We start from the raw sequence: 16,079 nt of genomic DNA, 5'->3' as shown, positions 1-16,079 counted from the left end.
AGGCGGACGGCAGCGGGGGTGGATGGCAGGGGGGGGGGGGCGTCTCCGTGCGGAACGGCCGCAGGCGGTTCGCGGTCGCTCTGTCGCGCGTCTAGCTGTCGCGGTCGCGGTGCCGCCGATCCAGGCCGGGAGTTCATCCCTGCTAAGGTCAGGCGGACGTCCGCGCATGCGCGCTGCGCCGGCCACTCGCCGCGAATGGAAGCGCCGGCCGGCAGATCGCGTTTGGTGCTCGGTGCGGTGTGTGCGCGCGAGGGCTGTCCCAGCGAGCGGGTCTGGTGAAGCCTGATCGGCTAGCTCTCAGGCGCGCCTGAGGGAGCCCAGCGGTGGCCTGTGGTCTGCTTCGTACCGGGGTGCAGCGTGCCGACGGCAAAGGTCAGTCGGCAGTGGAGACAGGACGGCGGTTGGGGTTCGCCGTCGAGTACAAAACAACCCATTCATCTTCAAGGTTATATCTGGCCGGAAGACATCGAATCTCAGGGACGCGCGTACCAACGGCTGGGCCGATATTGCGCACCATGAAGAGTAGATTTAAGGGAATCGGTTGTTTAGGTGACATGCAATGGGATTACACCTTTCATGGATCATGGCACACAAGATGCAACGTTTGCTTTTAAAACCCTGATATCTGTCAGACAACAGCCTGCTCCTGGCAGTTGTACTTCCAGCAGTTGTTTCTGGGATCATTTACTTCAATGTTGTAGGCCATCAAGACGCAACTTCTCTATTGTCAATATCTTCATTGCTTAAGTTTAGTTTCATGCGTGCTGTCCTTTGACGCATCCTCCAGCACTGTGCTAGGCTACCTTATTTGACGTTCTCCTGCAAACGGCGTAGCTGATCAGTGACGCGAGTTAGTGAGATGTGCGGCACCAGCACCACAGGCCTGCTGAGATTGCGTGTCTCACGCCAATGTTCTGGTGGCGATTAGTCCGTCGATGCAAACGTGCTTGATAACGATGTCATCACCTCGCAATATTTTGATACGCCGTTGTTTGAGCAGCGCATGGTCACGTAAACAAATCCCGTCGAAGGCTTTGATGGATGTCCTTAGAGTCAATGACAGTGTAAATGTATATCAAGCCGGCGTTTTTCACCTAATTTCTTTTGACATTACCGTATCCTTCTTTTTGCTTCGAGGAAAAAGGAAGCGGTTAACTGCTGGTGACGCTGCACCACAACGCAAAACAGGTCGTAAAACAAAATCCGTTCCGAAGTCATCGCTCCCTAGTCTATCGCTCCACACTCCCATCCCCCCCACATCCGTCCCATGCCGTCTGTGTCCTGGCATGCAGTCGCTCTCCGCCGTAAGTCGTCCACCCTTTGGCAGTGGTGGTCGGCGGTCGGGCGACGGAGGCGCGCGGCGGCGCCGGGCTCCTGACGGGGCGTGGGTCAGCGGCCGGGCGGGCGGCCGGGCGGGCGCGGCCACCGGCCCCGGTCCGCCCGGCCGTCGAACCCGCCGCCACCGCCGCCGCCGCCGCCGCCGCCGCCGCCCGGCAGTGAAAACGAAACCCACCTGACCGACTTAGAGGCCGGCCAGACGTCTGAGCGGCGCCTGGGCCCCCACTGGCTCTCCAAAGAGGCCTCGAGGGCTCGTCTCAGAGCAGCGGGCGCGGCCGGGGTTCTGACTGGCCTCCAGAGGTCCCGGAGGCCCTGGACACCCCCCAGAGGCGCTGATCTGGTCTGCTGGATAGGTCGCGAACCTCCTGAGTTTTCTTCGCTGTCCGGCCTTTCCTGATCGCGCTCTCAAGGAGAGGCAAGTCCATTGCATCTGGGATAAGCTCGTAGCTCCCCTCTGATGCAAATTTGCGTGCGACAAATGCTCCACATAGTTCTATATTCGTGAAACTTTACGGGCTGTTGTAAGCGATCTGGGCTTTGGGTGCATCTGCAGCGGTGGGTTGCTAAAACACACCTTTTGAACTCATAAGACGTTGAGGCGACCACTAGTGCAAGTGCTTCAACCTCTAACGATTTTATCCTATCCGGAGTGCACGAGCGTAGTGCGCTGAAGCCATCGTCTGCAAATGGTCATGCGATTAGCACTGCACCCGTATTAGTGTGCCCCAAGGCGGATCCCGGTCTGCACGTCCGTGGGTGAGGCTTACGGGTGGCATGGATCGCCTCTCCGTCGGATTCTTCGGGTCCGGGGGCGCCCTTTTGCGCAGCGGTCGCACGGTACAGAGTATCGCGGTTTGCCCCGTCTGCGGATTAGAACTCCACCGCGGAGGCTTAGAGCACTGGCGTATAGTTCTGCGCTGCAGGTGGAGTTATCGTGGAAGTGTGTGCTTCTCGACTCAGGAGCAGCTACCAAGGCCGGCCGTCCGTCCCAGTTCCGCATTCCTCCCGTGCTCGCTTTTGCTCGCGCTGTAACGCCTCGACAGCTAACGTCCTCCTTAGGAGGGCCGCCTGCTGGACCATTCACGTGAGCGTGGCGGCTGTTGGCCACCTGTTGGTCTCGCCCCGCCAATAGCTGCCGCTGGAGCCGCCGAGTCTTGCCGGCGTAGCATTGAACTTCTCTCTGCAGCTCGGCCGTCGCCGCATCTCGCCGTCCGTCGCCGTGGGAGCCAGCCGGCGCGGCGGGCGGCAATTACGGCCCGCCAACAGGGGTGCGGCGCCGTGTTTTACGCCGGCATTTTGAGCCGTACGGACGGCCGACCTCGCTGGGGGTCAACGTCCGAGGAAAGTGAAGCGAGGCGCCGCAGGCCAGCCGGGAAAGTTGGCCGGCGTCCGGCCCGCTCGACTCGGTCGGTGCCGATCGCCTCAGGGGCGTCGGACTGGCCAGGGGCGCCACCTCAGCCTAGCAGGCGCTGCAAAGACGCGGCGCGAGGGGCCTCCCCATGTGCAGGAGCCGCGCGACACCGAGCGTGGCGGATGCTCCGCTGGCATGTGTTCGAGCTCCGCTTGCGAAAGCCGGTGGGTCTGGCCCTGTCATCGGCACGTCATCCAAGGAGCTGTGCACGCTGCATGATCTTCTGCACTCCTGCTGGTGTTTCGTCGCCGCTTGCAGTTGTTGGAACATTATTATTTGCAGCGCTTCTGTGAGCTCGGTGCAAATGCGAAAGACGAATATCTATACATCAATGCTGCGTGTAGTACCCGCGTGCTGCATTTGCATCACGCTGTTCGTAATTTAGCTGCGTAGTAAGCTGCGTGCACATCTTGCGAAACACCGGCTTTTGCGAAAACACGGGTCGAGTGTCACGACCGGGCCCCCACACCCAGCTCGGCTCGTGACCGGCACATCGGCCGCCTGGAAAGATGTCTATCGACTACCCGAATGCGTTGTTTATTGCAAGACTATGCCGTGTTACCTTGCCATGCCGCGTTCATATCTCGTGGTAATGCCACGGGCTGCGTTGAAGTCTTTACTGGGTGAACCCGAGCAATTTCCTCAGTTAGAAAGCAAGTTTTCAGAAGTCATCGAAAGTCGGCCTGCTCCTTTGTAGCTGGGCATGGATTTTGATTGAATCTTAGGCTGCAGAAGAGTGTGGAAGCTTCCGGCTCATCTTCAACGATACGTCCCACATTTCCACGAACGGAACAATTCTCTTCGTCCTTCCAGAGTCTTCGCCACACATGCACGGCCACCACCAACAGCCCTGACATTCTAGATTCCGTGATACCGTTGTGTGCCCGCCGCTGAGCCCTTAAACGCCCGGACCACGCTCGCATTGCATTGGCATCGCCTCACTCCCTACCCAGTGGCATGGCATCTCCGGAGGGCTGGCGGCGCCGGTGAGCGCTCCGCGCACGCCGGCGACCGCTCCGTCCGCGCCGGGCTCCCAGCCGGCAGTGCGGCCCAGGCACCGTTAGCCGCCCCAGGGCGGCCGGCGCGCGCAGGCGTCACCCAGATCGGCGCGTCGGCTAGCCGGACTTTCGTTCTCATTCCGCCGGCTCTGAAAGAGAACTGCTGCGGCGGCCGCGGGCGCCACACAACGGTACCACCGAATCTGGAACAGGTAGAGAGTTCATCGACCGAGCGAGCGCGGCCGCCGCAGACGCCGGCCGCCTCACCGCTGACACATATATACTGCGGCGAGGCGTCGACAAAAACCGGGCTCGCCTTCAAATGGGGGTCACCGAGATGGCATTACACCGGCCGCCGGCGGCAATTATGTGCACTGGAGCGGGCAGAGGGGAGGCGCCGGCCCGTCCGGGTCGGGGGTGGAACGGCAGACGCTCCTGGGCCATCCGGGCGCTGCTCGGACTCCGGCGACCGCTGAGGGTGTGGGCACGCGCTGACCATAGGGTCTGGAGCCCCTGTGCGGGGCGGCAGCTGTGCCGGCTAGAAGTCGTCCTGGCGGCTCCGGTGGTTTTCCGGGAGCGGGTCTCTCGGCGGACCCTTGCTGTCGGCGTAGACTAGAATTGTGCAGATGGCGTCACAACACAGACCCCTCGGATTGTGAGCATTGCTCCGGACCGTCCTTAAATAGCACGCGTCCCTCCTCTGCACCGGTGATATTGATGTGATGTGTGTCCTTGCACCGATGTGTCCTTTGACCGGACTGAGCCCGCTGCACTCAGGCAGACATCAAACATTTCAAAAAGACCTTTGTTCAACAAGGAGATAGCATGCATGATGAACTGCTTGGGAACCTGCTCGAGCTGAATTGCACGAATCACCGCGTATTGGTCGGCGGCCGTACGTTGTTTCTGGCAGGTCTGGAAGAGCGCGTGCAGTTAAGTATGAGCCCGGCGGCCGAGTGTTTTCACCTGCGACCTAGTCCCACGTCATCACCCGGTAGCCACAATAGTGGCGTTTTTCTATCATGTTTCCTCCTGTTGCAGCTGCATTTGCAGCATGTTGAAGTAGATGCCACGGAAATCCCTTTGCAACGAGGGATGATTTTTGTCCTTCAAACCGGCTCCATCATGCCTGGATGACTGAAAAATGCGCCAGACTGCTGTTGAGCCGCGCCAATCAGTCTGCGCTGTAGTTGGCTTCCTAGCGCCTACGCTGGGCTCGCGGGGGTGACTACTCGACCGTTCGCTGAGGCGTTACTCTCGTCAGAGATAGGAGCGAGCGCTGGCACAGGAACTGGTATGACCTTGCATTTTGACGTGATGCCCGGCAGATGGTTTGAGTCTGCAGCGGTGCCTGCGGCCGGTCAGTTGCACCAAATGGTGACATGTAGTATATCAAACCAAGACCTCTGTGCCGCACGCAGCGCTGTTACCAGAAACACTCAGCGGTCAGCGACGAGTGAATCCTCGCCAAATCTGATGGCACATACAAAAATCCTCTTATCGGGTCATTTATGCAAGGACGTGTCGGGTATGGTTTGCACTGGGTTGCAGAACTGCAGCTGTGCGTTACAGCACCATCAATTTGGAGTTCAAACCGGAAGTGTGCTAACTCCGGGTTATGTAAGTGGCAAAATCAAGCCCATTACCTCCCGCTCCACCTTATTGCGCTCATTTTGAGAACGGTGGCACGCAGCCCTGTTTGCCGGCTCTGTACATCCCCTCGCCACCGTCGACCCGTACGAGTTCGCGGCTGTCCAGCAGCTGGTAGCGTGACCTGTCTGCGTCTCTGGTCAGACACTGCCGGTGCGCGCCCAGGTGACGTGTCTCTCTGCTACGCCCCCGAGATGGGACCACGTCATGGCACGCCCCGCGATAAGACGCCGTCATGGTACGCCTCAGAGACGCCGCCACGGCGCCGCCGGACAGCGCCGACGCTGCCCACCGGCCGCCAGCGCCGGGGCCACGGACCGACCTGGGCGTCGGGCCGCCGACCCGGGGCGGGCAGGTGGTCCTTCCGCGTACCGGACGCCGCCGTGTTTTGATCAGCGCCGGGAAGCTGCCGGCGGCCGCAGCGCGGCTCTACGCCCTCCCCCATGCCCTCCCCCACTTGTTTGCGCCGCGCCGGGCCCATGCGCAGAGGGAGGCCAACAGGACGGGGGTGGGGGGTGGGGACGCGGCCCGCCGCGGCCTGCCGCAGCCCGGTGAGAGTACCGTTACACTTCTCGGCGCCAGACGCTAGCACCAGCGGCCGTGGACCGCATGGTTCTCAGGCTGGGTGGCGGCCCCGCATCCGCGAGAAACGGACGCCCGCAGCCCTTCGCCGGGTTGACGGACCCTCAGGCGGCGTTGTTCGCACCAACGTCGCCTGTTTGCCGCGCGCTTGTTGTTCTCGTCGGCGCCACTCTTCGAGCGGGACACACCGGCCAGTGCCAGGCGATGGAATGTCGCCACTGCTCCCGGAAGGCTCGGCATGTTTTCTCTCCCTCTGTTCACTCGCCTACCCGGAAGAATGGCACGCATTCACACTGTGTTTTCGAGCCGGCGAGCGCCGTCCTTCGGTACGTCTGGCTGGTCAGCGATGACCACAACAGGCCGCACATGGGTCTCCCCCTCCAGAAAACCCCTGCGGTCACTCGGCTCTCCGGTATATTATCGTTTGGAGCAGGGTCGGGTCCAGAGAGTGCGTGAGCGGAAGTACCTTCATACCAGAAGTACGCGAACACTGAGCAAGTCACAACTCCAGTTTTGCTTCGAAGCCTTCAATTCCGTTATCTTAAAACAGTCCGCTCAAGTTCTCATAGTCGCTCGAATCCTCCCACAGCATATGTTGCATATCAGTCTACATTAAGTCCGTTTCAAAACTCGGCCAGGGTTTATTCCTGACTGCGCCCCTGCGCCGTGAGGACCGTCCCCTGTGCACGGTCGGGGTACACAGGCGGCGCTGTTTTCGCCCGTGTTTCCCGGTAGAACAGCCGGCCCGCACCGGGAAGGACGCCGCCTCAGCTGTATTTATGAGCCCTTAGATAACGGGAGGGGAGCACGGTAATTGGGTCAAGCCGACCGGCAGGGGAGGAGCAGACCCCGTTACACAAACAGGAATAGATGGGGAGGGAGGGAGCCGGCCGGGATTTAATACGCGCTGCCCGACAAACAGGTCAGCAGCTGCCCTTCGGTATAGGGTCTGCAGCGGGGTCCTGTCCCTTCGCGGTGTTGATGACGGAACAACCCTCATCGACGGGGAAGGTCATCCGCAGCTTTTGCGCGTGTGCGAGACAATGGCTGGTGACATCATGCCAAGATCTTCCGCTGTAATCCCCTGTTAATATTCCAGCGGAGAGCGAGAGGCTCTTGATCACCGTACAACCACCCCGGCCGACCCCAGACTGACCTCTGCGGACTGCTCTCTCGGTCAAGCCCAGTCAGGTCACAGGCCCTTGACCTGACCACCAGCGGGCCCGGCTGCCGCGTCGGGGACGCGCCAGCTGGCGTGCCCGTCACAGGCGCGTGTTACCCCCGGCCGCAGGGCGTGTGGCCGCGCGCGGGCAGCGTCCAGCGGCGCCGGAGGGTCGCCGAACCCTGCGAAATCCTGGACCCGGTATTGATTGCCGGAGGGCCGGCCGGCGCGGTCACGTGTCGACCGGCTGCTGCCGCCCGCGCCCGAAGGTCGCGGTCACGTGGGTGTCGGGCGGCGGCGCGTCACGGCCGAGCAGGTGCGCCGCTGGCGGCGAGCCAACCGATCTGGTCCCTCCCCGCCCCCACCCCCTCGCAGCACCCCGGCCGACCCTGGCGGGGGTCATCTGCACCGGCAATGTGGTGAAGGATGACAGGGGGTTGACGACCGTTACGCCCGTGAACTGTGCGGCCTCTTGGACTTTTGAGCCATCGGCGTCAGGCGCCACAGGACGAGGACATCTGTTATTTTGTGGTGCAACTGCATGCTGACGCGCGCGTGAACGCGAGCGTGTGCCGACATCTCAACCGACTTGGCGGGGCGCACAGCCGTTATGCGACGAACGCGACAAGCGCGACGGCGTCGTGGCCGCGTCGCACTGCATCCACTCTCGTCGCCCTGGCAGCCAAATGCGCCACGGCTTGGCTCGTCGCTGCGTCACGCAACGCGGTAGGCGGCTTGCGCAACACTCCTCCGCCGAATCGGCCCTGCATGCTGCGTACGTGTCGCCCCCTCGGCAACCATACCCCGGGGAGAGGGGGGGGGGGGAGGCGTCACGGCCGCCATCACGCCGCTTCCGGTGTGACAGCGCCGTGGGCAGGGCGCCGGGCGGTCCGCCCGCGCCGCCGCGCCGTAAAATGGTCCCGCCGCCGACCCTGGGACGAGCACATGTGCGTCATTCGGCCGCTCAAGGTCAGCGCCGGCCGGCAGGGTTCAACGACACGGCGAGGCGCGCGGAGCAGACAAAAGCGCGCGCCGGGGCCGTTACCACGCGCCGCCGGAGGCCCGCGGCGCGCGGAACTCGTCCGTCCCCGGGTGCATGTAAACAAACACCCTCCCCCCGCCGGCGACGGCAAACAACACCCCCGGAGGGCCCCGCGGGCGCGGCCCGGGCGCCGAAGGGCAAGGTCATCCCGGCTGGCGCCCGGCCGGCCAGTTGTGCGCCTTTGCCCAGTACGGCGAAGTCGGCGCCCGACTCCGCCGCGCCTTTGTGCCGGCTGCCAGCTCGCGCGCGGCAGTTGCCGCCAGGCTGGGCTTGTGTGGAGCGCAAGTGGAGCGCGCGCTTCGCGGCGCGCCCCGGCGGTCGCTGACCCGCGGCCGCGCGAGCGATACGGAGGTAGGTCGCTGCCGCGATGCGGGCTGTGGAGGGTGGCGGCGAGATATTGTGCCTGGTGTGCTCTCCCTGAGCGCTGCGGCCAAAAGCCCGCGGTCGACACCGCACCACGCGCGCGGCATGGTCGTGAACGTGCTGCCTGCTAAACCTTTTGTGCGATTTGCGGATGTCCGTGTGTTGCTAAGCTTATTCGCCGGTTCGCGATGACATCACACCTACGAAATGGCGCAGTCGTCAATGCCACGGTCGCTCGTTCACGTGCAGCCACTGCCTGCCCCCTGCTGCATGGCCGAGCCGCCGCGTACTTTCCCGCAGGCGGCCATGTCCGTCCGCCTTGTATGTAGGTCAGGCGGCGACGGACGCCTGCCGCCTATAATCCGGAGCTCCCACAAAAATACCTGCCAGAAGGTCGCCACGGCGGCCGTCGCGTGAGTCGTCCGAAACCGCGCGACGCGGAGCCCCCCTGCAGCATGTTGCAGGGCCGCTGTTGGCGGCGGCGGGGTTCAAGGTTCGCTCCCCACGCCCGCAAGCCACCATGTGCGCGGAAACTCCAGCTCATTCATCACAGTCGGCGTATGCTCTGATTGGCCCCGGTGCTCGGCTGTACGTCACCTTGGCTTGTAAAGGGCCATTTCAGGGAAACGTAGCGCTGGCTCGATGTATTGAAGATATGGTCGTCATGGCTTGGCAACACGCCAACGACGATCGCTCTAGGCATCGGCGCTTGTCACGTAAAACGCCAGATTTTGGCCACGAGAACTGCGGAGCCACTGATTTTAGCAATCAATACTACAGAACATAGCAGTTGGATGGGCAGCCTCAAAAGGTGCGGGTCTGTATTTTGAGCTGCAGACACCTGGTTTTCGTCAGTCCGTTCTGTCGGCCCAGCTCCAGCACACACCGATTCGCGCTGAGGCCGGCTGCACATGCACCGGTGACCGTGACCCTGACCCGGCGGCGAGGTGCGCCGGGGAGGGGGAGGGGGAGTGGCGCGCCACACCCCCCTCACGTGCCGCGCCACACGCGCGACTCGCCAACCGATCGATGCGCTGCAACCTTGGCCGCCCCCCCCCCCCTCCCCCATTCCCCTCCCCCGGTGGCCCAACTGCAGCGCGCTAATGCTCCGTTATCAGGAGGGCAGCGAGTCCATGTGGCCTCGGTGTTAACACGAACCCCCTACCCAGGCTGCGCACGCACCTCACATGGTCTTCCTTGGCCCCGTAAGGATTTGCGGTTCCGGGATCCATACATAAAAGTGCGTAGGTTGTAATATATGTTTCGCCTACGCTGTCATCCGATCCCAAGATAAGGCGCACACTTCCTCGTGTGAGCCAGCTCTGCGTCGACTCCGTGCAACCATAGATGGAAGAGATCGTTTGGCAAAACCGCACGCCGATCCTGCAAAGTAATCGGATGAAGGTCAACTCTTGCCAGAGTTTCCTCCTGAGCGCGCTGCAGTCGCTCGGTCGCCAGACGAAAACGCTCCTCGCTGTCGTGACTCGAACTGCACAGCGTCTGGTGAGCGCTGCCGGCCGAGCAGTGACCTGCACCGGCCCTCGTCTGACGTGACGTCCCCCCGCAGATGCCGACCTCGGAGCTGGACGAGACCAGCTGGAGCGTGGACGACCTCTGCGAGGGCGAATTCGACGCGCGCGCTACCTTTCTCGTGCGCGACTCGCCGACCGGCACCGACGTGCCCGATCGGGCGCGCGCCTCGCGGCCCAAGAACGTCATCATTAAAGACGGGGTACGTACGCGTGGAGGGGAGGGGAGGGTGGAGCGAGGTCCGGTGCAAGCGGTCGGGCCGCCCCCCGGCCCCCGCCGGATGTGGTGTCGTTGCGTGCGTCGCGTACGGGTAAAAATGGCCGGTGGCTGAGGCCATACCGTTCGTAACCAGACGACTGCTGCCCGGCTGCGCCTCTGGATGTCACCCGGCTCCGTTGTGCCCCTGTTGACACCCTGTCCAACCGGTCGGGCCACCCCGAACGGCCGGCCTGTTAATGCAGCCGCCTTATGCGGCGAGCTGCTTAGCATAAAATGTTTTAAAATAGGTGCTGGGTCGGCTGCGTGGCGGTTTTTATCGGGTGTGGTGCCGGCTGTCTCTGGCTGACACTGTCTTAACCGACGCGTCTATTTTGGCAGGTTCCCGGGGTACGGGCCAAGATTGGTCTTCCAAAGGGCACCCGCTTCGGGCCTCTGGTGGGCGAAGCGCTCCAGAGGCACGAGGTGTCACCGACGGCAATCAAGAAATATTTCTGGAGGGTAAGCGAGTAGCTTGCTACGGCTGTGATGAAAACAATGGTGGTGGTGGTGACTGGGGCTTGGCGAGAACGTGTCCAGCCAGAAAAAAATGCTCGCCTATTGCAGTGCCGGGATTGAAACATCGTCTTTCTTGCCCAGGATTTCTGTCCGCTCTACTACCCTCACCGCTGGGAAAGCATCGCAAGACATCAGGTACCCTGGAAATAACACCGCTTCTTGGAAATGCATGAAAGCCTTCTTTCTGTGTCATGGCCATGTGGTCCTGCCAAAGCGCCGCGTGATCCAGAACCATGGTGCTTGCATGTGTGCCCTTAACATCTGATAAGCCATTTTTGCCAGATCCGTCGCGTCTTGCGTCATCACAACTCTCACCTTCAGCTAACCTCTCTGCCTACCTGCCTGGCCCGCGTTTGTTGAGGGGGCGCCTCGCGCCGCTGCATGCGCAGTTCGTGGCTGGCGGGTTTCCCTTTTGCTGGGATCCACACCTCGCTGGCGTCCTGAGCTGCCTGAGAGGTCCGTGCAGCCGCATTACGTAACATCAGAGGATGAAACAGACTCACTTTCAACCGCCTAAGCTTCGGGACGTGAATCGATTGCGTGGCGTTTGTGCCGCAGTGTTTGCGCCGCTCACGCCGCGTCCGTCGGCTGACCTCTGCGCGTCCGCTGCGCAGGTGTACACCTCCAAGGACGACTATTACTTTCTGGACGCTTGCGACACCAGAAAGTCGAACTGGATGCGATACGTGAACCCGGCGTTCTCGCCCGACTCGCAGAACTTAGTGGCGTGTCAACACGAGGTAAGGACGTCACGGTGTGGCCCGGGTGCAGGGTAGCTCGCTGGCCCCGCCGGTTCTCCATCTGATTTGCCGGAGTGACTAAACCAGCTGGGGTGCTCACCTCGCGTGAAAAGTTCCTACTGCTACGTTAATGCGATCAGGACCTCGCTTTGCCCCAAAGCTGTGAAAGCGTGCATCAATGCAAACGCGCCTGATTTCCCAACCGGACCGAGTCTTAAGGGCTCTGCAGAAACGTCCTCTGTAGTGCGCAATCCTGACAGAATGCCATTGTTTCAGCAAAACATTTACTTCTACACGATCCGCGACATTCAGCCGGGCGAGGAGATGATGGTGTGGTACTGCCGCGAGTTTGCTCAGCGGCTGAACTACCCCGTGTCTGGATCGCTAATGCTCGACCAGATCCGTGAGTGATCTCGCTTCCGTCATTTGTTTACGGCTGACATTGACCTTGCTGCGCGGCACGAGGTTTAGGGGCATCGACCTCGATGGATTCCTCTGTATTGCGCAAGCCTTGCACGCCTGAGCTAAACCAGACGTGGGCATTGGATGCCATTCGTGCATTGGGCTTGCCGACTCGCTTTTTTGATTCGGTCATGACAATATTAAAACGCGACAATCATAACGCTGGTAAGACAACCATTTGCTACTCATTTTAAGTCGTCTTGCTGACGTTGCCCATTTCTCTATCCTCAGAGCAACGCGTCAAGGTGGACCAGCCTTGCGAGCAGACGAGGCCCGAGGTCAAGCTGGAGCCGGCGGCGCCAGAGCGGGCCGAGTACGCGGCGCACACACAGATCTCGCCAGTGCGCTCGGACGAGGGCTACCTGAGCCACGAGTACCAGGACGACTCGCCACCGCACGAGCCCAGCAGCGACGAGGAGGCCGATAACAACTACGTGCTGGACTTCAGCAAGACGAGCAAGCGGAGGCGCGACGAGGACGACTCGCGCAACGAGTTCCGCAAGGTCAAGATCAAGATGTCCAAGGCGTACCACATCAAGTCGCAGAACGAGGCGGAGCGGCGCCGCCAGGACTCGTCATCAGCCGAGCCGCACGAGGAGGTAGCGTCGGCGCTGTCACGGCCCGCCGCCGCCGCCGCCTTCAGCCCGCCGCTGGCGAGTCCGCGGCACGCGCCCGAGCCGCGTCCGTCGAGCCCGGCGGCGGCGAGCCCGCGGCTGGCCGAGGCGCGCCCCTCCAGCCCCTGCACGCCGCCCACCTACCACGTGCTGAGCGCACCGGCGCCGCCGCCACCGCCGCCGCCGACGGTGCCGGCGGCACCGCAGCAGTCGCACGTCAGCGGCGGCAGCGAGCGTGTGCCCGACCAGAGCTGGGTGTCGGAGGCGTACCGGGCGCCATTCTTCCGCGAGCGGCGAGCGGCGCGCTCGCCGGGCGCCGACTCGCCGTACCAGCCGGTCTCGGACAGCACGCAGGTGGGACGCGAGCCAGGGTCGCGCGAGTTTCAGGAGCGGCTGCGCCGCTACGGCGTCGACCCCGTGGGCGCGCGGCCCAACAGCAGCCTGCTCGAGAACATCCTGCTCTACAAGAAAGACGAGCCGCGCCTACTTGAGCCAGTACAGGTGATCGTTGCGAGCGACTCGACGCCCGCGCCCGACTCCAACACCTCGCCTGGCGGCTACTACTACCGCCACCCTGGCCAGCGCTATCCGGACTCGATGCAGCCGAGTCCGGACTCGAGCTCGGCACCGGCGCCGGCGCCGCGCCCGTCGGCGCCGCCGCCGGCGCTACCCGGCCCGCTGCCCACCTCCTCCACACCGCTGTACCCGTGCTTCCCGTCGTACCAGTACCAGTACGCACCGTACGCGAGCGAGGCGTACCCGGGGCGTGGCGACAAGTTTCCGAGCTTCGCGGCGTCGCAGCTGTCGCCGGGCGGGCTGAGCACGGCCTCGGCGGCGAGCGGCGAGTCGGGCGGCGAGCAGCGTCCGCGCGGCTTCCGCTCCCTGCCCTACCCGCTGGAGAAGAAGGACGGCAAGATGCACTACCAGTGCAACCAGTGCCTCAAGACGTTCGGCCAGCTGAGCAACCTTAAGGTGCACCTGCGCACGCACAGCGGCGAGCGGCCCTTCAAGTGTGACGTCTGCAGCAAGAGCTTCACCCAGCTGGCGCACCTGCAGAAGCATAACCTGGTCCACACCGGTGAGTGTAGCTGGGCGCTGTATGGACGGTGGGTGGCAGTTCTCAGGTGTTGTGGGGGTGGACGGTTAAACACATTAAATATGCGAAGGGTTCAAGCGTAAGTTGCTTTTGTCGAGTAGTTGCTGTTTGTCGTGTCCGTAGGATTGTCATATGCTTCTCGAATCGCGCTCACAATGAATACGTGCGCTTCTCATCCGTCGTTGCTCATCCAACGTCCTTGCCTCCCAGGTGAGAAGCCGCACGAGTGCCAGCTCTGCAACAAGCGCTTCAGCTCCACCTCGAACTTGAAGACGCACATGCGACTGCACTCGGGCCAGAAGCCGTACGTGTGCGACATCTGCCCGTCGCGCTTCACGCAGTTCGTGCACCTGAAGCTACACAAGCGGCTGCACACCAACGAGCGGCCGTTCACGTGCGAGTCGTGCCACAAGCGCTACATCAGCGCGTCGGGCCTGCGCACCCACTGGAAGTCGACCACATGCAAGCCAACCGCCGAGCAGGAGCGGCAGCTGCGCGTTGGGCGCGAGGCCGGCGGCCGCAGCCCTGGCTCGCAGCCCAGCCTGTCGCCGCGGCCCGAGCTGGCGCTCAGTGACGTCAGCAACGACAGCGTGACGTCGGTGGTGGCCGAGGCAGCTGAGTGGGCCGGCCGCCAGTCGCCGAGCAGCTCAGTGGTGCCACCTGGCGGGCCGCCGCCGCCGCCGGCGGCGCCGCGCTACCAGCCAGCCGCGCCGCCGCCGCCGCCGCCCGCACGCCCCTCGGTCATCGACACCTCTCAGCTGCACGTCATCGAGTGCTCGTAGCCGGCGGCGACGCCGCTCCGCGAGCTGCGGCCGTTGATCGCGGCCAGCTCCTGCCGCCGATGCGACGTGGGTCGGCCGCAGAACGAGACCTTGGCTGTTTCGATGGCGACGTTGTGTATGTAATATTTCTGGTGACTCAGTTGCAAACTTCCGTGGCATTGTACAGTATTCTTTACACTTAATGCTTTTACCGTGCTTATCGTATCGCTGTTTTCGCGTCTTGGAGGGACTGGATAGCCATAGGTGCAATATGATGTAGAGATCTTCGATGTCGGGCGTAGATTTACTTTTGAGACGCTGTCGATTTTTCAACGAGCATGATTCTGTAAGCAATAATATGTGTATGCGCCAGAAATGTAAATCAGTTGGTGATACTCACGACATTGATGTTGTACAGGCCCCGACTAAATGGTATACAAGGTCGCAAGCATGGTAGGCAACGCCGACCTAAGCTCAACTTTATGATGGCATACAGTGATGCTTCCTTGCTTGCTCTTGTGTCCGCCGGTTATTGTTCTCTGAACTCGAAGTGTTCTTATTCCGTGCGGCCATTCTTGTTAGTTGAAAGCCATGTGTTGTAGAATTGGCTAATCTTCGAAGCACACCGCGAAACGTACAACGACGATTTTCCGTGGCTTGTGCAAAATCGCTGCAAGGCATCATTTTGCATTTGAACTGCGAAATGTGTTTTTTCAGGACTTGTCAGGCACTTTCATGGCATTATGCACCGTTTTGGAAATAGGCCCCCATAACTCAAACAATCGTCTCCCCCATGTCGCATCGCCCAACATCTTCAACTGCTTCATTTTGTGTATCCTTTTCCTTGAGTCCTATTGATTCAACTGATCGGGGACGAAAATGGGCATGGCCGTACTGCGTGCCCGATTAAGTGAAATCGACCATACTCAATACTCTGTGATCTTCACACCAGTTGTAAAAATCAAGCAGTGCGTAATCTCCATTTTCCTGTTTATGGTCAGCTCCAGTGTACATGTGTCGCGAATGCTGTTACCGTTTTGCTTTTGTTGCCGCTGGTAAATCGGCGGGGCCTGGTCCAGTCTGGGGCGATCGAACGGCCTCCTGGACTGGTGGCACGTCCTTCGCACGTCCTGGCGGCTAGTTCGCAACCTGTTATTGGGCTCAGTTGTTACGCATACTACGCTAAACATTGTCGAGGCATTGGACTCTATCCGCTTTGGCTGCGTGTTTCCCTTGGTTACTAGTGCCAGTGTAGGCTGAGGCTCAGTACAAAATGCGGAAGAGCTGATTGATTCTGATCTCACCAGCTGCAGCAAATTTGTTTTGTTTTCGCTGCAGCTCATGGGCTTTTCTGCGATTGTTTCTTCTGAGCCGTCATCGTTTTAGGTGGTGCGTTGTTATTTATTTCTCGTCGGCGCGAATGCCAATGTACAATATATTCATACTGTATGGAATAGTGTTTAATACACACCCGGTGAATTGATCCTGATGTTTTTAGCCGTGATATGTCCTGAGCGATGCGCATGCCTAAGACTCTGATGAGCAGGATTTGACCT

General features: G+C 61.4%; 1 protein-coding gene across 2 annotated transcripts; it reads left to right on the top strand.

Moving 5' to 3' along the window:
* The first annotated feature begins 233 nt into the window (after window positions 1-233).
* On the top strand, window positions 234-14,893 carry LOC119101251 (PR domain zinc finger protein 1). 2 transcript variants are annotated; one of them, XM_037224551.1, is made up of 8 exons: window positions 234-372; window positions 10,114-10,278; window positions 10,674-10,793; window positions 10,932-10,985; window positions 11,465-11,590; window positions 11,867-11,993; window positions 12,284-13,744; window positions 13,973-14,893. In XM_037224551.1, the coding sequence occupies exons 2-8, from the start codon at window positions 10,114-10,116 to the stop codon at window positions 14,542-14,544; spliced, it is 2,625 nt and encodes an 874-aa protein (XP_037080446.1). In that variant the 5' UTR covers window positions 234-372; the 3' UTR covers window positions 14,545-14,893. The 2 variants fall into 2 exon arrangements, with proteins under 2 accessions (XP_037080446.1, XP_037080447.1); XM_037224552.1 differs by lacking the exon at window positions 10,932-10,985.
* The last annotated feature ends 1,186 nt before the right edge of the window (window positions 14,894-16,079 follow it).

This window comes from Pollicipes pollicipes, unplaced genomic scaffold (genome assembly GCF_011947565.3).
Source record: "Pollicipes pollicipes isolate AB1234 unplaced genomic scaffold, Ppol_2.1 Scaffold_4881;HRSCAF=5763_pilon_pilon_pilon, whole genome shotgun sequence".
In the NCBI taxonomy this organism is placed as follows: domain Eukaryota; kingdom Metazoa; phylum Arthropoda; class Thecostraca; order Pollicipedomorpha; family Pollicipedidae; genus Pollicipes; species Pollicipes pollicipes.
This window is presented reverse-complemented; position numbering and strand designations above follow the sequence as displayed.

Bases quoted from the DNA above. Each gene is read 5' to 3' on its own strand.
- LOC119101251 (XM_037224551.1), top strand. From the start codon at position 10,114: ATGCCGACCTCGGAGCTGGACGAGACCAGCTGGAGCGTGGACGACCTC. The intron at 10,279-10,673 runs GTACGTACGCGT...CTATTTTGGCAG, and splicing joins ACGTCATCATTAAAGACGGG to GTTCCCGGGGTACGGGCCAA. The intron at 10,986-11,464 runs GTACCCTGGAAA...TCCGCTGCGCAG, and splicing joins AAAGCATCGCAAGACATCAG to GTGTACACCTCCAAGGACGA.